This window comes from Xiphophorus hellerii, chromosome 20 (genome assembly GCF_003331165.1).
Source record: "Xiphophorus hellerii strain 12219 chromosome 20, Xiphophorus_hellerii-4.1, whole genome shotgun sequence".
NCBI classification, from domain to species: Eukaryota; Metazoa; Chordata; class Actinopteri; order Cyprinodontiformes; family Poeciliidae; genus Xiphophorus; species Xiphophorus hellerii.
Window position 1 is genome coordinate 20,822,599 of NC_045691.1, and position 21,394 is coordinate 20,843,992.

Sequence of the window (21,394 nt, forward strand, 5' to 3'; positions counted from 1 at the left end):
AGAAAACCCTTTATTCTGCTAATGTTTTAAAGATTTACTTCAGCTGAGTAAGTAGTAGACTTTGTGTAGATATTGGATTTAGGTCTGAGTGTGTGAACTTGCATTTTTGGACAGAAAATGGCACGTCATGTAGTTACACGGAAATAATTATGTGTTATTGGGTAAGTGATTTGATTATCAGAGATTCTAGAGAAAAGATCTACGTGTCTCCATGACCCAAACTAGGGTGACAAATAAAAGAGATCTAAGAATGCAGCCTTGAGGAACCCCTTAGATGATTTTTTTTTTTTATTTGATAAGGTAAAGTAGACCCAGTCCCTCCCAATCTTGCACAGACAATCCCACCCACTTTTCCAGTTTAGAAATCAGTCCTTATATGGTTTTGATTGCAGATTGTTTAAGCTTGCATGAAGGAAACAGAACCTGGTGGATATTTTTACTCGAAGAAAACATCTTTTTAACTTAAATCAAGGCCTGAAGTAGTTTGTAGTGCTCAGCTCAGAATTTGTCACTACCATCCACAAACAGAGAAAGAGCAAATTGGTAAAGCAATGCATAAAATATTAGGTTTAGGTAAGAAAAGCATTTCTGAAAAGCCTAACCACATGAGAGATGCAAATAATCTGAAACCATGCAGGAACGGAGGAAACAAAACAACTCTCTGCTTTTAAACCACAAAAATCTTTGTTCTCAAGTAGCACTTTGCTTTCATGCTTTGAGTCCAAATGCAGCTTGTCAGAAGCAATCTTGACATTATGGAAAACAATTTTAAATTGAAAGATCAAAGGTGAAAGGTCAGAATTATTCTGTCAGGGGCAGAGGGGTCATCGAGGGGGAGGACTGACCGAATCGGAGCTCCTTTAAAGAAAACACAAATCCTTTACAGATATTTCTCAAAGAGTTACTCATGGCTCCTTAGCGGTTTAAAAAAATGCGAGGTTAAAACCAGCAAGTGGGGTTTTGACGGGGTGGCGCCGTGTTTGGGTCATAGGTGCATGATTTGCAAGCTGTCACATGACCGCCGTGCAGATGAAGAGCAGTATCCCCCTTGTTCTCCACCCGGTGCAGGGGGCTACCCACCCCCTTAGCTAAGAAAGCCTCTCCGTACCCCAGGGGAGGAGGTCTGTTGCGCCACGGCCACACTAAATCAACATTGTCCAAATGAGGTGTCACACTTGACCCCCAGCAGCCTCGGCCCCTCACACGGGTGTCAGAGCCACAATGAGCGACCCTCCATCTCCAGCGCCTGCCTGACACATTTTGATTCATGAGAGAGCCTGGGCCCTGTCAGGACAAAATTACCCCTATCAAAATGCCACCATCAACACATTCATCAACTCCACCTCTGAATCCGCCTTTTTTTTCTTTCTTCTTTTCTCCTCAAAAAACAATTCTTCTCCAAAATCAACATGCTGGACATGCGCCTGCCCTCTGCCCGTGTAGAAGCGCATGTTTTCATGGTCAGCTCGCATGCAAATGCATGTTCCCACTGATTGCCTCCCATTATTGAGGGTGAGGGTCCGGCCTTCTGCTCTGTAAGGGCTGAGCTGTGTGGCGAGCCTCGCGTCACAAAACACTGGAAACAGGTCCTCACACATGATAGTAAAAAAAAAGATCAAATCTAAAGAACGTGTCTATGAGGGCACTGTGCGCCGTCATTAACCTCGCATTTAAGAAAGGAAGTGAAACTAGTTAATCACGATCGCAACTCTTGACTCGTGAAAAAGGACAAAAATGCACATTAAACTGAACTGACTTGAGAAGGAGCCAGGCCACTCTCTTCTTTCCCAGGAGATCCTGTCCTCCATTTTGTGGACACAGCTGAGACTTTCCTCTGGCTGGAGTCACCCGGGGAACGGATCACCTTCCTCCTAATCTGCTGGGCAGCAGATGCTCTCCTGCAACTTTGGAGCTAAAGATCAATGATATCTCCTTTCTTACAGTTAGTTACAACTCAGCTTTTCCTCTGTTTTTTTGTGTGTGTGTGTGTGTGTGTGTGTGTGTCTTTACAACAACAGCTAGAGCGTTTTGGCCCCATACTGAGAAGATCATTTACTGTTAAATGACATTCAACTTGGCCCACTGAGGCAACCATCTGCTGCAAAGCCTTTCCCCTGGGTGACGCAGTCGCTGCAATAAGACGAGTGTATCTGTCAACCAACTGGTGCCTTGGTGAGATGCTACAAATGTCCATAATCTCGACATCATTATCTTTCAGAATGAGAACCAGAAACTGCCACTATCTATTAGTGAAAACATCAACTACCTCCAAGCAGTCTTTTGATTTATAATTTGTTTATGACATTAATTCAAAAATCTTTAGCAACTGCAGCAAAGCTGAAACAAATGGTAGCTTTAGCTACGGGGAATAAAATGTTCACATTATGAATTGGTGTTTATGTAAAGTGTGAATAAAACTGAAGATGTAATAGTACCCAGCTGCAACAACATACATGGAAAATATTATATCTCACACTTGTGTCTAAATTTACTGGCATAAATGTCACAATATTTAAGGTAAATAATTCTTAAAGATGTTAAAAGCTCTTGTAGTTTTTCCAAATAACATTTTTCTCTTTCTTATGCCACATGTGTCTGCAAGGAGTTGCTGCAACCATAAAGTGGCAGCAGCTTGATCAGATTTTTTCTTTTTCCAGTTCTAGCAGGAACTGGGGACATGAGCGAGCTCCTCTTCATGTCTATCTTCAACTTTCATAAAACAGAAAAAACATGATACAAAGGTTAAATTCCAAATACAAGAGAGATGGAAAATAAATTATACAACAAACAGCTACAATAACATTTGAAGCAAGAACTGTTTGCAAACATTTGAATTTATTTTATGTCTTTATTTATTCATTATGCAACAAATACGTACATTCTAATATTTTGTAATATTTAGTTAAATGTTCCTTAAGTTGTGGAGAAATCACAGTCTTTTCCATCAACAAGCTTCTGGCATAAAATGCTTCCTGATTGTTTTTTGTTCGTATGCATTGTGTTCTGGGTTGTTAAAGAAGGTTTATGTTAGCTGCTTTATCGTTTCCAGCACCGCTCTGGGATCTGCGTTTAGGATCTTTAGGCTTTTGGAGCCACCAGTTGTGTCCACATCTCAACTTAATTTGAGGCGAAGTTGAAGAATTTGGAGATGGTTGTTGCACCGACTCTGTGCCAAAGCTGAGCTCGATGGACGCACAAAATCAAAACCAAATCCAGAGACTATCAAGAGGAGGCAGCATCATGATGAGGGGCTGTTCACTGGAAGTGGTACAAATATGATGAATGAGTGAAATAATGAAATCAGCAGCTAGACTGTTAACATTTGGATAATATTGTGTGATCCAACAGGACAAAACTGGTTTTGGAGTAAATAAAGCAGAATGAATGAATTAACTAGTGAGCAATGAGTTTATTTTATTTCAAATATATTATTGTAACCAATAAACGTCTATAACAGACCAGCAAACTCCGGTGAAAACGAACGGACTTTGCTGAAAAAGTCCTTGTATCTCCAGACATTTGATATTTGAAATAACTTTTCTACTTTGGTAGATGAATTATAATCTTGTTTTCCACTACCTGAGAAACTTTTAAAATATGTGCAACACTAGAGAAAAAGGAGACTTTTAGTAGATGAAAGGACAAGAGGTACAAGTAAGTAATAAGTAACAGAGCTCAGCAGATATCTGGTGCCATATCTGAAAGAGGATGATGATTTCTTTACATTTTCTTCCTTTCTTTCTTTCTATTTTATTCTTTCTGTCTTTCTTTCTATTTTTTTTTCTTTCTTCTTTTCTTTCTTTCTTTCTTTCTGTCTTTCTTGGCGTGTGGATATGATTCACACACAACACACATCCTCTCTTTCTGGTTTGGCTTTGTGCCTACTAAATGCTCTGAGATGGCAAGATAAACCGCTATTGATTGAGACATGTTTTGACTCTAACAGCTCTGTCTGTTTCAAGTCCGGTTCAGTCTTGTGGCTATGGAAAAGAGAGCAAAGAGTGTTTCTCAGTTTCTGTCGCCTCCAAATATTTCTAGTTTCAGATCTTAAGGGCAATTTCTGACCAATAAAATAAATAAGGTGCCGTGGAAAACTCTGATGCAAAAAGATGTGCTGATATAAAACCCATCAACACACAGTCAGATTATAATAAAAAAAAAAAAAACGAATGTAATTTCTTCTTGTAGTGAATTAAATAGGTCAGGATGCCACATGTCAGTCAAATGTGCGACATTTAAATTTTTCTGCTCGAAACAAGCAAACGACATTTTAGGTTGTGATTTCTTGTAATTTCCTGCTGTGTGAGCAAATTCCCCTCATTTCTTGCACTTTTTAGTCACACTATAAACCTATTTACTGTAAATATAATTACTGGCTCCCTTTGGCTGATGCTGTCTTACATTTAAAATGACTGCCTGATTGAAGGAGACTTGTCTGCGTGCTTGAATAAATCGAACATGTCGACTTTTTACTCTATTGATTTCAGTAAAACTGAGGTTCATCATTCAGAGCATAATGAAGAAGTCATTATGAAGTCATTAGAAGTCATACCTTCATTTCCTATCATGCTTATGGATTTTGTGTGAAATAGGCTTGATTGAGATGCTTTTCTGAAGGTCATTTTTCAGAGATTTCTTCTTGCACCTGCAAGACAAATAAACAGAAGTCAAGTTCTCAGTCTGACTTGGGAATATTTTTGCATTTCTTTTGCCTTTGGCGTATAAAACACATGTTCACTGTGTCTGTCAAACCTTTTACTTTAATGTGGATCCCTATCTTATAGTTTGTTTGTTTGTCTCTTATCTTGTACAAGACCCTCGACAGAGATTTTCACCTTCAACAGTTCTTGGTTAAATTCATCATTCTTCCACAATGCACAGATTTGTCTGTCTCACAGAAAACCCATATTGCTGCCACAGATCATACAAATGTCAAGTCCAACATCATCATTTTCTGATTTGTTCTGCTACAGCTTAAAGTGAGTGAAAGGTATTATATAAAATCAACTTTTTTGAGCTTTATATCATGTAATAATGTTATTTCCTCATCAAAAACATACCTAGAGATTTGCTTTGATTCATTCATGCATGTTTGAGAAATCCTTCAGTTTTCTGTAGCAGCCATTTGCAGGCGCCTTCATACGGTATGATGCAAAGTCAAATTTCTTTTATGCTGTTTTTGACATATACAACATTTTTATTACAACTAAAGGTAACATAGTTATTTGAAAAATAACTATGTTATTTAATGTTTACTTTCTGTTAGCTTAGCTTACTTTAGTTGATGCTAGTTTCTCATTTGATTTTAAGAAGCTGTAACATTCAAATTGCCCAGATATTTTATAAAACGTCAATAAATAGGGCTGTGAAGAGCATTTTTTCTGTATGTACTTTTTGCTTTTTTAATTACACTAAAATATGCATTTAAATCAACCTTTCCCATTCTAAAGTTATATTCCATTTTAATCAGCCCTTTATTTAATTATTCAAGTTAATTTGGCAATTGTTTTTTGTCATCTGTTAGTAATTATTTATGTACTACAGATGAAAAATTAGCAAAGTTATTTACATACAATCTCAATAGAAGTGTCCTAAAGTAGAACCTTACTGAACCTCCATGTTTAATGAATTTACAAGATGAATTTTGATCATTTAAATATTCCTGTCTTCTAAATAAATAGTTACTAAACCGGTTGATGTTGTAGCTTTGCAACATATCAATTAGAAAGTCATGGTTATTGGTAGTAACAGCAAACTGCAGTTGCCTTCACATCATGTAGGAAGTTTTAAGTGAACTAGTGAATAAAGCATAAATAAAGCATATCTTAGTGATGTTATTCCTTCAAAGGTGCAAAGTAACACCTGGATGTGATGTTGACAGTGTGAGTAAAAACCAGGGTTTTGTTTAGCAGTAGTTCATGTCTCCTGAAGTGGCCGGTGTGGGTCATTCACCCCACGTAATGATGACAAATGAGGGTCAAACACCTGGGAGCTGTTGTGACATGGCGGCTACTATTTCTTGCTTCTTATGCATTAGACAGGAATCACACAGTGTAATGGTTTTTTTTTTCTCCACCCACCCCACTTAAATTCTGTGTAATCCATTTTACTTAAACAGTTCTTGCTTTCATTTAGTGCGTGTCTAAATGAAGCAGAACTTTTCACTTTGACTATTTAGGAAAAAAAAAATCTTTCTTCACGGCTGTAACAAACTCTGAACAAAGGGCGAGCAGCGGGTAAACACCTCTAACCACCAGAGATGAAACAGAACGGAGAGCGCATCATGTGCAGTTTTATTTGTGTCAGCTGAAATTTTGATCATTAAACAAGACATGCTTCAGAGCCACTCAGTGGGTTAATTTTCTTCATCTTTGCACATATTGAGTGTACAACTGTTTGTGCTTTTGTGGGTGGATGTTGAAGAGAAGGCTATGTAAACATATTTCTACATTACAACCACAAATTTCAGTACACTTGAGCATCTTTACTGCAGATTTACTGGAGAACAAACAGCATCATGACGAAAAGGTTGAGCAGGGTTTAGTTACGAAACATCATCTGAGCTCCTCTTGGGAGTTTTATTTCATTGATATTTTAGAAATGGAAAGAGTGTGGCACCACTGGAAACCTACATGGCCGTTCACTTAACATGACAGGCTGAGCAAGGAGAGAGTTAACCTGCAAAACAACCGGTAAACCTGTGGTATCTCTGAAGACGCTGCAAAGCTCAGACAGTCTGCTGATAGTGAAATTGTCAGTTTGTTCACTCTTAAACTCGAATCATTATTTTAAAAAAACTACAGCTGAAAGAAAACCCTCAGATATCCACAATCCAAGCAAAAGAAGGTGCTCAGATGAAACCAAAATGAAACTTTTTAGCCTGTCCAAAAACTAAATGCATTTCTCCTTAATCAGACACTATCCCCATTGTGAAACATGATGGTGGCTGCATTATGCAATGGAGATGCTTATTTTCATCTGGACGAAACGAAAAACAAGGTAATCCTAAACTAAGTGCATCAGAGGATTCAAAATGGGGCAATATTGACTTTCCACTAGGACAAACTTAAACATTCAGGTTTAAGGTGGAACCTGATTGTTTAGGTTCAACCGAAACATTCATTCAACCAGAGCTACAAAGCATGGTAACACTTTATTTGAAGGCGTGTGCGTAAGAATAGCATGACACTGTCATAAACATGACATAACATCTGTCATGAACATGAAGGAGTCTTTATGAAAGTTAAAGACTGTTGTCATGAAGTGTCATTCAGTAAATAATGACACTTCTAATGCAAAGTTGTAAAACTGGCATTAAACATCCATTACAATTGCCAGCTTTACATTATTGGGTAAATAATGACATTTAATGCAAAGTTGTACTAAAATTTCCATTAAAAGTGTCAACTTTGCACTAACGGTGTCATTATTTACTGAATGACACTTCCATGAGAGCAGTCATAGACATTCATAAAGACTCCTTCATGTTCATAATAGGCGTTATGTCATGTTTATGACAGGATTGTGTCAGTCTTATGCACACCTCTTCAAATAAAGTGTTTCCCAAAGCATATGTGCAAGAATGGATAAAAGTCCAGACTTAAATCCAACAGAGAATAGAAAACAGTTTACATGGCTATTCACAGAAACTCTCCATCCAGTCTGGCTGAACTTGAGCTTCGTTTTGCAAACAGAATGGGCAAACATATATAAATATATAACATATCTCTAGACGTTCAAATCCTTAAAAAAAAAAACTACAAAAACAAAGGAAACTGCAACAAAACGTTCTATAAAAAAGTTAAATACTGGTTCACGGAGGCTGAGCACAAATGCAAACCAAACTTTAGAATTTGGTTTGCATTTATACAAGGTTATACAAAACCTTGTATAATTTTACTTCCACTTCTCAGTTACCACTCAGTTGCCACTCATATTAGTGTATCACTTAAAATCCAAATGTGACAAATTGTGCAAAGTTCAAGGGATGTGAGTACTTTTGCGAGGCACTGTTTAAAATGCTAACCCGTTCTTCATTTGCTCAAAAAAAAAAAAAAAAAAATCAATGCGAGAGTAGAATCATCTTTTCGAGATCCTCTTCCAAACAGAAGGAGTATCCATGGGAATCTTGGCACATTAGGAAAGGCCTTTCTCCCTTCCTTTCTCCCTTCCTTCCTTCCTTCCTTCCTTCCCCCCTGCTCCTCGCCACCTTCCCTGCTGCACCCGTGCACCAACGCAATTGTTTATTTTCTCCCATTGAGGCTGCTCCATTCACCGGCTCTCACATTTACTCTGCTCAACTGGAGTGAGACAGCACTTATTCGAGGAGAGGAATGCAGCGTTCCGCTGACAGAGCAGCAAGAATGCCGCAGAAATAATGAAACCTTTTTGAGTAGAAAGCACAGCTGAGGGCAAACCTCGTCAAACCGAACAATGACGGGACTGGCAGGACTTTCTGCCGCGATGAGTATGTCCGCACATCACCTTGACACTTCAAAGCCGAGGAGTGTTTAAATAACGCGCAGTGAGGATCCCATCGGGAGGGAGGTCATTCATTTTAAGTGCTTTCCTCCTCAGAACAATAAGCTGCTCTCTTGTAAGACGTGCTCTGTCCCCCGGCCTCACTTTCCCCGACCACAATAAAGCAACAATAAGCAGCAGCACAAAGGTTATCTCTCTTGAGCTCGACCTTGCTTTGGAGAGCTCACTTAGCTCCTTTGTTTGAAGGCACAGGTGCTGCAGCTTCCTCTGCTCTGTCTCTGCCTAAAACCTTCACCCAAACACCGCCAAACGAGTTCAATGTGAGGCAGAGTTACATCATTCTGGCCACATTACCACCAGTCATGTCGGTTTCGACGGGCAATGCCAGGCGACTCATAAAGAAACTGCGCTTAAGTTTCTCGTCTTTTAATCACAACCAGTGTTTTGTAACGCATTCTTTATGATGACGCATGTTGCTTTGTCATACAGTTAAATGTGTTTACAAGCTTTTGTGATATAATAAGACCAAAACTGCTGACTACACGCTGAGCTGTGGCAAGCAATGACGGCGTGCGTATCCAGAACTGCTGAAAAACTAACAATAACTTTAGGTTTTAAACCTGGAGGGTTCAAATAAAAATTGTCAGGCATTTAGGTTTGAAAAGTTGTTTTGCGAATGGTTTATCTGAGCTGCAAGATGAACAAGTTGAATTAATATAAGAGGATCACACCTGCATTGATGAGATTATTTAGAGTTACATATTTGAGCAAATGCAAAATGCAAACAGTGAAATTTCTTGTATGTCACCATTGAGATGGAGATAAGTCTTTGGCATCTAGAAAAAATCACCCATACAACATTTACAAATTACAGCACCGCCAATAACCACTACAAAAACAACAAAAACTTCATAAACCTGGAACTAATAGCAGCATTTTTCATATTGACAATTGTACTCCTTAAGACAATCAGCTTAAATCAGACGTTTAGATGCTGCTTTTATTAAATCGTAGCTAAAGCAATGGTAAAAATAGATTAACAAACAATGTTCAGCACTGTAAAGCGACTTGTTTTTGAACGGTCATTGACCTTTACTCTTGCACATCTGAATCTGGTAACTTGCAAAAGTGTTAATGTAGCTTAGCTTGAACTTTACACATATTCTTATGCTGTAACCACAGAATTAAACATCATTAGTGACGAACTAACACCTAGGACATAAAATAAAATGTTTTTCTAAATATTTTCTCAGATAAACATCTGAAAGTGTGGCATGCAGCCTGAGCCGAGTGGAGCCAGCTTTCACCACAAACCTCCTGGTGTGTGTTTCTACTTTCTACCAGCTTTGTGCCTCTAAAAAATGACATTTCTGCCCATTCTACTTTGCAAAACAGCTCAAAGTTGGTCAGAATGGTTTGATAGGATCTATGAAAAACATTTTTCAAGTCCTACAGCAGATTCTCAAATGGTTTTACACTCTTAACACATGACTTATGCATTGATTTAAGCCAAAGAGCCATTTTGTAGGTCTGCTTGTATGTTTATGGTTTTTGTCCTGCTGAGAAACGAATCTTCTCCTCAGTTTCAAGTTTTTTGTGGCCTCTAGCAGGTTTTCAAGCAGAACTATTGTGTGGTTTGCTCCATTCAGTTTTCCGTGGCTGCTTAAAGAAAGCATTCCCACAGAATGATCCTGCCATCGCCGTGTTTTACCATGGAGATTTGTGTTTCCACCATTCATAGCATTTTGCTTGTAGACCAAAAAGTTTGGTCTACGAGTCTCGTGTGTGCCTGTGTCAACTAAATATTTATTTATTAGGTGACTTCTGAAGGCAATTAGTTGCACTTGAGTTTATTTAGGGATGTCAGAATAAAAGGCACTGACAATAAATCCAAAATTTTTTGTGGGTTGCAGTTATAATGCGACAAAATGCGAATAAGGTTTGAGGGATATGAATATTTGTAAAGAGCCAGTACAGCTGAGATTGATCTCTTACTACTTATTATACAATATTAAAATAAATAGGTTAATAATTTAAAGCATGGATTCAGCTGCTTTAGCAATATCTCAAAGTTCTTTCTTTATATTTAAACAACACAATGAATTTCATGAATCCAACAACTCAACCTCGTTAAGCTGCCACAAAGCTTTGTCATGAAACTGAACTCCCTGCAGCAGAAGCAGCTTATTTAAAAAACAAAAACAATACAACAACATGTAGCGCTGATGACATTTCATCCGCATCCAGCCTGTCGGGTTTAATTAGGGCGTCTGTGGAAGTGCGTTTTCACTTCACAGTTTCAGCAAATGCAAAATGCTTTTGTGCATTTGCTGTTCAGTGATTACCGAACAGCATTTTCAGGTGATTTAAGAGATCATCTCACATGCAACTTGTTCCCCCGCAAAGTGTTGACATGTTGTTTACAAATGACACAAACGTTTGTCTTCTAACTGGTTCAAAAATTTTATGTTAAGATTTTGCCACAATGATTTTAAAGGTTTGAATGTGTGAGAGTGAAGAAGAGCTTAAAAGCAAACAGAGAAGTAAAGCTTACCTGCCCCCTACTGGTCAGATAAATGTCAAACTAGAAACTTTCCTGGGCAGATATTAAGATTTTTTTAAGTGAAATCATAGCAAGCCACCTGACTACAGGCTTGTTGACAATCCACAGGCACATGGACATCCGAGGAGAAGTGTTTTGAGGACATTCTCAAAAATTTACATGAAAAAAAAAATAGTTTGTTTTTCTTTTAATACAAAACATTTGTCGTGGCTTCCTCATAGTCTGTCAGTGATGCTTCTCAAGTTCCAAACTACATGTTTGGACTTTCAGTGCATTGCATTTTCAATTACATGAGAAAAAGCTCTAACGGGAAGTCAAGTCAGACAGATAAAGGAAGACGGTTGTGGCGCTAAGAGAGGAAGAGAACTGAAATAGGATCGCGTTTTTTTCTCTGTGGTTTGTACTCGTAATATCGAGTGGCAGCGTGTTCAGAGGGTTAGATCAGTCACCTCGATGCAGAGCACAACCTCTCCATCACCTCTCAGCATGGGGGACGAAGACTACGCTTCAGATTATTATTACTATGAAAATGAGACTAACATTACTGAGAATGACACTTATGAAAATGGCTGTGGTTTCTCAGCCCTGCCCGGCTCCCACATTTTCCTGCCCACCATGTATTACCTGATATTCTTCACTGGATTCTGGGGCAACATCTTTGTGATCGTGGTGGTGGGAAGCAAAGGCAAAAGAGCGGGTCGCCTGGTGGACATCTTCGTCTTGAACCTGGCCATGGCTGACCTGGTCTTCGTCCTCACGCTGCCTCTTTGGGCCATCTCTTCCAGCCAGAAGAACGGCTGGGACTTTGGGTTTCCCAGCGAGTTCCTGTGCAAGCTGAGCAGCTACATCATCTCTGTCAACCGCTTCTCCAACATCTTCTTTCTCACCTGCATGAGCATTGACCGCTACCTGGCAATAGTGAAGATGATGGATTCAAGGTACCTCAGGAGTAGTAAGTGCATCCGCATTACTTGTGCTGGGCTCTGGATCATCTCAGGCATCCTTGGCACTCCCTCTCTGATCTACCGAAAAGTGGCGCCATCTGCAGGCGGTCAGTCCTGCCTCGAAGATGAAACTTTGGTGCTCCTGATCGGGATGAATCTGGGCATGGTGTTCCTCACGTTCATCTTCCCAGTGCTGATCATCATGGTCTGCTACGGAACCATCATCATGCACCTCAACAGGCACTGCGCCGCTGCTGGGAACGCCCGAGCCGAGGCTCGCCGCAGACACTCACTGAAGATGGTCCTCTGCATCATCGTGGCGTTTGTGGCGACCTGGCTGCCCTACAACACCTTCAAGTCCATCAAAATCATTTTCTATCTCTCAGAAGGCGATCTGAGATGTAAAGCATGGCTGCACAACGGGTTCCTCATCTCCTGCTGCCTGGCTTTTCTCAACAGCTGCGTGAACCCGGCCATCTACTTCTTCTTGGACCACCACTTCAGGCGACGGGCGAAGTTCCTGTTCGAGAGCTGCATCGGGAAGACAAAGATGCTGCAGAGCTTCAACTCCTCTGCTTCTATCACCAACCCCGGCACTTCTGAGACCTATGCGACAAATGGTGGGCGAACGCAGATTCAGATGTCCCTGCAGGAGGAGAACAAGTCATTCGTTACCTTCTAAAAGTCCAGTAGAGGTGACGTCATTGTTTTATATTTCAACTAAAATCTATCTGACAACCATACGCAATTTTATTCTTTTTGTTATTTTTATTTTAGCCTCTGCTGATTTTCTCCTGTAGAGCCCTGAGGTATTACAGTAAAACATTAAATGACTCATCTTTTTGTTTGTTTGTTTCTGAAATACTTGTTTTATGTTTAATTGTACAATTTTTAAATTCTTTTTTTTTTCTTTTCTTTTGACTTCCTCATCTAAGAAAATGCTGTTAATACTGCTTATGCTGGATGGCAGTGCATAACTTGGCTGTTTATTTTTTGCATGTTGCATTATTATTTTAGCATTAACAATACTAACAATAGTTCCTAATCATAACATTAGCTTCGAATCATTAGTATTTTTATGTTTTTGGTAAAAACTTTCAAGTTTTGTATTTTTCTGATTCATCTTCTGTTATAAAACTGTGAGGATTAAAGTTTTTTATGCGGGAAATAAATGTGTAAGAAAAAAATATGTTTTTCCCAATTTGCATATTAACAAGTTCACCCAGATAAACACTTTTTTATTAAATTACAGTGAAACTGACAAGCTCCAGTAATCCATAGTTTACACACCTTAGCTACATTTGATGAATGGTTTGATTTGTATTATATATTTCTTTAAATAAAATCAAATTTTGTCATGAATACATATTTTTCCTGCTGCAATGATGCTCATCCACTTCTTCTTCTTAAGCTTAACCAAATCTGTCAGCTGCTGTTTAAACATGATTTGAAAATAATACAAATTGACACATTGTATAACATAACATTGTAGCATATATAATATTGTAGTGACAATAAATCTCTTATCAACAAACTTTAATTATACAAGAAAGATTTTCACACAGCCTTGCGATTTAACGTGTTTTCAAACACTCTGCGATCCTGACAGTCAAAGCACATGATACATAAAATCATCAAAGTGGAAACATCTGGTTTCATATCTCACGAAAGCTGCTAATCAGGTCCTATTTCTTTGCTAGTTATTTAATCATCATAAACCAATAATGACAATATCCAAATTATTATATTTTATTTGTATGATTTAATTCCCGTTTGCAGATTTGCATGCATGTAATTCAGATTAACTTTAGATGCATTACAGAGAAGTTTGTTTGAGAAATCAACTCAGACACTTTTCTCACAGGCGCCTTTCTATAGAGAAAGTCATTTTAAACAAATGCTAAGACCACAAAGTACTGTTACGACTCAAGCTGTGGATACACGCTCAATTTCAAAATGTGTGCTTCAAAAACGAAGCGCACTGTATGTTTCTGAGCTTACTTCATTTTCCACACTTAAAAAAGAAAAAGAGATAGAAAACCACAGGGTCTGAGAGCATTGACCGCTTTCTGAGTTTTTTTTTTTTTTAGTTTTCACACAACAGGCTCACTGTACGAACTTTGTGCACAGTGTGACCCGTATTGTTTTCTGTCTTCTTCAAAACTCAGAGTGCAAACAAAGGACAGTTAATCGCAGGGGGGGTTGTTAAAAGTCTGTTCAAGACATTAAAAAGATTTTCTGCCTTTACATAGCAGAAAATGTGCCAAAAATACATAAAAAGTTTTTTAAAAAAATAAAGGGAAAACACAAGACAGAAAGGCACAAAGTTGACAAGACAGTGGAAGAGCAATGCAGACGATCACAACAGGAAACAACAGATCTCAGTTCTTTGTTTTGTGCTTCTTGGTGTTGTTGTTTTGAAATCTTAAGAGTAAAATACTAACAAAGAAGATCATATCAAATGTCATTGTCAAATAGTAGCCCACTGATTCACAAGAAAATATAGATTTTCCTAAAAAATCTAAATTTAAATCTAATTTTCTAAAAATGCTTACATGCTTAATATGTATTCTAAACCTTTACATTTAAATCTACTGTCTCTTGCACGCCCACATGGTTACTTTTTGTCTTTATGTAAAGAGTCAATTGAAATCATTTGCCTCTTCAGCTTTCTCACATTTTGCACAGTTAGTCAAAAATAGATGATCTACATAAAGTTTCCAATTGGGGTAAGGTGAAAACACCCGTTTTACAAAAATATATTTCCTGTTATGAATTCAGACTGATCATAGGTGCACCCCTTGTCCGGGGTTTTCAATATGCAGGTGTATTATGAACTTATAAAATACAAGTCCTCATGATTCAAATTGAGAGGAAAAAAAATGACCAACTCGTTTTTGAAGGGGCGTGTATTGAGGCCCTGTTTACACGACCATTTCTGGTGAAAATGGAAGAGTTGTGTTGTGTTTGTAGTGTACATTTACATGAAACCACCGAATGTTTTCTATGACAACGGCACAGATTGAAAACGGGTTCCAGAGTGCAATGGTTCTGAAACGTACAGGTGTCCGGTGTCTTGTAAACAGACTAAATGGATCTTTTCTGTCAGGGAATCCCTAGCAAAACAATAGCTGCTTCCTACAATCCACAGAAGAAGAAACTACTGACAATGCAGGTGTTACTACAATTCGTGTTTCCCCAGCAGATATGGCTCCCCCAGCGTCCACTCACCGCTCAGCACCGCCCAGGTGGCAAAATCAAAATACACGCGTGCTTGTTCAGCGTGTATTATCTAGAGAACTACGGACACCGTGGAAGCTCAAACAACGTGTTTCAGTGAAGTTGTCCCATTTTTTCCAACTGCACCCTAATCAGACACACATAGTGCGTGTTTTCCCCCCAATATCTCAGGGAATGGTATCTGATGTGGAAACGCGAATAGACGTGCTTTCAACTTTTCTTTTTTTTTTTTTTAAATACCGCGCACTTAGTTTCAAAAAACCTAGCACCAACTAGTGGCGTGGCGAGGGCATTACACCTTTTCGATGTGTACCGTTTGTGACGGTGCGGTGAGAGGTTGGAGAAGGAGTTAGCAATGGTGGTTAGCCACTCTAACCCAAAACAGCAGGACGCACTGTTGAAGTTTTCCACACTGTCGCTTTATTTTCACTTCGTCCATGTAAAGCCAGGTCTCCACGGTACTAACATTACAGTCTCATACATGAGAAAAGAAACGATAATTCACCGCTCTGCACCTCATCATCACCGATGATCTCCTCTACACCACATGGAAGACGAGTTCTTACTCTGTACAATAGTACAACAAAAGAAAAAGGGAATAGGCGCCCCCTTGTGGTGATACCTACTCATGTCTAGGAACCAAGCAGTATAATGACTGTTACACGTTACAGTGTAAACAAATATTGTAATTAGAATGTCTTCATGTAAATGTGTTAACAGAAACGGAACAAAAATTAAATTTTCGTTGTATCATTGTCATGTAAACAGGGTCTTGGTGTGTGAATTTCATGCCTCTGTTATTGATCATATTGAACGTAGTTACTTTGTTTATTGTGACTATGGTAAAGTTCTGTGCTTTTATTTTGTCATCGTTCTTTATAAGGTTTCCATGGTAACAGTACAACAGATCTACCTGGGAAGGTTAACTTCAATGTAGAAAAAGGTTAACAGCAAAGCAGGAAAAACGCATAAAAAGCAACTTAAATTTAAGAGATAAGAGAACAAGGTAACGGAGATTGAAGTATTTTAATTCTGTGACTGCTTAATTAACGATTAATGAAATAAATTGTAGCGAGCTACGTCATGAATGGTGAAAGCCATTGTATTTTTTTTCTTGCTTAGATCTTACCGTGGTTGATGAGAAACAGGGATGACTTTAATAAATCAACATTTCTCCATCAGCGTTCACACTGCTGCCTGAAGTGACCCAATTCCGATTTTTTTTTTTTTTTTTTTTTTTTGCCTTAATGCGACCTGTATCTGATATTTTCATGACAGTCTGAACAATACAGGCCGGATTTTTTACGAATGCGACCCAGGCCCTCTTATATCCATATTATTATATGGATTATTATTATTATTATATGGATCATTATATCCATATACATATCGGATACGTGTCCGATATGCATCCGATTCAAATGTGACCTAACGGCCAAGTCGCATTAATTCCACTTGAACGTCATTGACACTCGACAAACGTCACTATTCTGCGTCCTGATACGCCCAAACGGGAAGAAAAACTACAACCATCGCGAACAATAATGAGGATTAAGTTGTTACTGTACTGGCTCCGCTCGGACAGCAACTTCAAAATCGTAAGCTATGCTCCACCGTTAGCATCCATGTTTACTTCTGCAAACACTGAGCGCTACTTCTTCTTCATGGCCGCTCTCTATTTGTGACGATATTGCGCCCTCTACTGCGCATATGCGGACTACTTTCAGGTCGTTTGCAGTTTACACTGGAGAACACATACAGGTCGCATATATTTGGAAGTGTGAACGACCGCGCCAAAAAAAAAAAAATAGGACTTAGGTCACTTCAAGCTGCAGTATGAACGTAGCCTAAGTTGACTGAATGCTAACTACATTCAGCTGGCCTTTACACATGTAATTTAAAAAATGCAGAAACAGTTGTTAAATGCAGAGAATGACAACTCAAAAATAGTTTTTCCACCAATGTTTTGGCGCCCAATCTGGCGCAGCATATCCGCATTGTTTTGGTGGAAAATGAATTATTGCCTATGCAATCTCTCTATATATAGCTGCTGTCATTTTACCTTCTGTGCAGACTGGTCGTCCACATCCTGCCACAGATAAACATGCTTCATAGTAGGGTCGAAGTTTTCCAGGTCATGACCAGAGCGGTTTTTGTTGTTGTTGTTTTTTCTCTCCAGGCATGATTCAATAAGTTCAGGCCAATAATTACTAGTTTGGTTTCTACAGACAATAATTTTGTTGCTCATTCTAATTAGGCTCCTTTTAGCAACAATCAACCTGACTACCAAGAGCCTTTTAGCTTTTCCTGACTACTGTTCTATGAACATCTGATTGGTGAACTGTAACAGCAATGGTTGATCTCCTGGGTGATATTATAAGACAAAGGAAACAGAGTCACTCTGTCTAAGTCTAAGGATGTCCAGAATCTGTGGAGTTGGTGTGCTGCAAGTTTACTTCTCTCTCTGGTTCAACAGAGCATGTTAATTTTCTGAAGAGGCCTGCTAATAAACCTTCATTTGATTCACATGTGTTGAACCAGAGAGCAAACTAAAACATTTCAACACCCTGGTGCAAGTGAACAATTGAGCACTGAGTTCTTGGTCACCTACATTATCAAGACTTTTTATCCCTGAGTGCTCCCTTTGGTCGGATGTCCAGATCTAAGGTGAGTCCATATGATTCCTAACTAAAGTTAAAAGTTTCCTACATTTTTTTTGTATCCTTCATGAGAACTGTGGTTTACACAATCAGATCCATATACATTTCCTTTGACTTTACAGCTTTGTTTCTGATCTGATTTGCAGCATTAGCTGTGAGATCTTATATAAAGTCCTATTGCAAATCATGTTCATTTAACTGAATTTAAAGTGCATCTGGAAATCGTTCAAAATGCTTCTCTTTTCCACATTTTGTTATGTTACACCCCTATTTCATTGTGTTATGTATTAATGTGGATTTTTAAAAAAAATCAAAAATAGAAATCCAAGAAATCATATTTACATGAGTATTGCAGCCTTTGGCATTAAGTTCAAAACTGAACTGGTTCCACTGATCATCCTTGAAAAGTTTCTACAACTTAAATGGAGTCCACTTGTGGTAAATTCAGTAAATATATGTATATGTTTACATAGACAGACGCACCTGTCTATGTAAATATATTTTTACTCAAAGCTGAAAAGCAGAAAAACAACTTACCGTTCCAGGTGGCAGGTTCTGCTGCCGGGATGAAGCTGTAGTACAGTAGAGAGCAAGGGGGAAGATGTGAGCAGTGTACTAGGACGATTGACAGCACTAAGACCCTCCTGTTGGCTCTGATTGGTTGTTTCTGAGTATTCCTGCAGATAGCACTGGAAGAAGGCAGAGGAGCTTGATTAGTGACAGTTTAACAACTGTGTAAAAACATAAAAAAATTTTATAAATGTTTCATATGTTCTGCAGCTTTCAGATTCAATGTTAATGTTAGAAAATGTTGAAGAAATAAAGGGGTGTGAATACGAATTCACACCCCTTTCTGGCTCTTGAGACTTGCTGACATAGAGCAAAATCCCCCCACTCAGAGAAAAATTAAGCATAAACCTATTCTGTTTTACTCTTCAGAAACACATCTGTCAGGTGTGAGGTCTCCTGGGAGGAAGTCGGCAGGTTCACCACCCTGAGAACCGGCTGTATGATTGAACATGCATTCACACACACACACACACTAGACAGACAGTCAATACTAAAATGTAGCTTCTCAGAATCCGGCTGTATTCACTTGACTCTGAAAAGGAAGTTCATGTACTAGAAAGTTCAAATGTTCAAACATGCCCACTGCTTTTTCAGTGGTGGGCGCAATATGAATCGGAGAGTTTCAAAACCGAGAGAAACAGGTTAGATGGTAGCCCTTTGGTGGCAAGGTCAGGAAATTCCCTGTCTCCTGCTTCGGGAAGTTGCCAAACATCTATGTTCGTCACACAGAAACAAACTCTAACCTGAGAGGTCAGAGTGATTTTTACTGCTTTTACACAAACAGAAACACTCTTACATTTCTTAGAAACTGGCTCTTTTTTTAAAGAGCCAGCTTGTAAATTTAAAAAGATAAAAACACATCATGTAATCTTCAAAACAAATGCATAGATTTCTGCCTCATATTTGAAAAAAGTCATATCAGAAACTATACAATAACTAAAAACAGGTATATTTTTGCTGATTTAATTTAAATTTGTGGAAGAACTGTGCAGCGTGCACGTTGTTGCCATAGTTTCAGTTCTAATATGAGAGCTGTTAACCGCCCTCGCGTCTCTCTTAGGGCACTGCCACTTACTGCTGCTCTCAACTTCAACATCCACCTAAAGTGCACTAGTTTCTGTTATCTGAGCACAAAAAACATGCAAAACTAAGTTACTGCACTTGAGTTTGCATCTCCTTTTAAATATGATTTAATTCGGCTCTAAAAGGCAGGTCTTCCTCGGGTAAGGTTTAATAATTATGCCAAATGTTTATCTGACTTTCACAGTTAAACTCAGAATATATGTAGGGTCTATACCTGTACACAACATAATACCATGACAAAACACATGAAAGCACGGGATTTGTTTTATTTGAAACATGAAATTATAAAGCAGCTTTTTAAAAATGTTTATATGTTCCACCTACATTCCTAACAACTCTTTTCATTGTGTTTCTAATATAATTGTATATTCCTTATAGCTATTTTTACATTAAAAATGTACATATGAAAGCAGTTTTTTCTGGTTCAAATAAATCCCCGCGACGATCATATGACTGGTCTGATAGTCTGGCATACACAAAATGAAAGGTGAGACAGTGACACTTATGTCTTATCAAAGTTTCCGTTTGTTTCAGCTGCCCCTTTCTGTGCATATCAATGGTGAGACAAACAAATTGTAATTTTCCCACAGACTTCTTGCTGTACCATGTGCAGTGGCTGTGCTTTGCTCATATCAGGAATCTAAGCTTACTACGACATCCCGTATGATCTTCTTGGCATGAACTTGAAATCACCTCACTAGATGACATTTCCATCCAGCCTTCTTCCCACAGTTTCTCACAATATGTCACAATGTCTTGCACAACGTCACATATAGCATAGGTGAAGAGGACCAATGTATAGAGATGTGTCTCAGTAAATTAGAAAATCTTTAAGTTCATTTATTTCAGTAATTTAGTTCCGATATTGAAACATATTTTCTATATTATTAACTACAGGCAAAATTATATATTTAAATGGCTTATTGATATTAATGATTATGGCTAAAAACAAATGAATACCCCCAAACAAAAATGGGAAAATTGCATTCTAAAAAAGCAAGTTTAGAATGCATTTAACATATGAATTATATGGCCATGGAAAGGGAAATACTGAGTCGATAGTTGCCAGACAGCCGTTGACACGCTCCACAAAGAGAGACAGTCATTCTTAAAGAAGCTGGTAGTTCACTGCTGTATGTAAGCATATGAATGGAAGACTAAGTGAGAGATTCAAAAGGCAGTAAGTGTTCCAAGAACTACTGCACACGAACGTATCTCCATGTGATAAACCCGTCCTGAACCAGAGACAGCATCCTTTTATCTGGGCTGAGAAGAAAACCACCTCCTGTTGCTCTGTGGTGCCGTTTTTTTCTTTTAAAACAGAAGATAATTTTACATTTTGAAAATCAATCTTTAGTGTATTTTTGTGCTGAACATAGATACACATTTCAATAAGTTGATATTTCTGTATGCATTTTCTTTTTCTTTCAAGTTTTTGTTTTAAATCGTCCAAAGGAACTGAAAGTAAAATGTGTAATGAATCAAGCTATTTTAAATTGTATACAATTACATTTTAGAAATTGATGTGTGGACATAAATAACCTTTTTCAAGAATATTCTGATTTCTTAAGACCCACTTTTTCCTTTTAATTCATGTAAAGCATTTTGAATTGCCTCGTTGCTGAAAATGTGCTATATAAATAAAATTGCCTTATCTTACTTTTACCATCTGACAAGGATGAGAGTTTGGCAGAAAGGACTGAGGACCTTGAACTACATGTTGACTGAAGGAGGTAATGGTTTGAAAATCTGTGAGCCATAGGAAGCAGTGACAAAAATAACCAAAGATGAGAAAGATATTGGTAGATAATATGACATGAATAAAATGTGACACATCAGCTGGAGTTTATTGG

The 21,394-nt window shown here is 38.3% G+C and overlaps 1 protein-coding gene across 1 annotated transcript; it reads left to right on the plus strand.

The window, feature by feature from the left end:
- Nucleotides 1–11,361: 11,361 nt before the first annotated feature.
- On the plus strand, nt 11,362–14,270 carry gpr25 (G protein-coupled receptor 25). Its single transcript, XM_032548459.1, has one exon. The coding sequence runs from the start codon at nt 11,498–11,500 to the stop codon at nt 12,668–12,670; it is 1,173 nt and encodes a 390-aa protein (XP_032404350.1). The 5' UTR covers nt 11,362–11,497; the 3' UTR covers nt 12,671–14,270.
- Nucleotides 14,271–21,394: the final 7,124 nt, after the last annotated feature.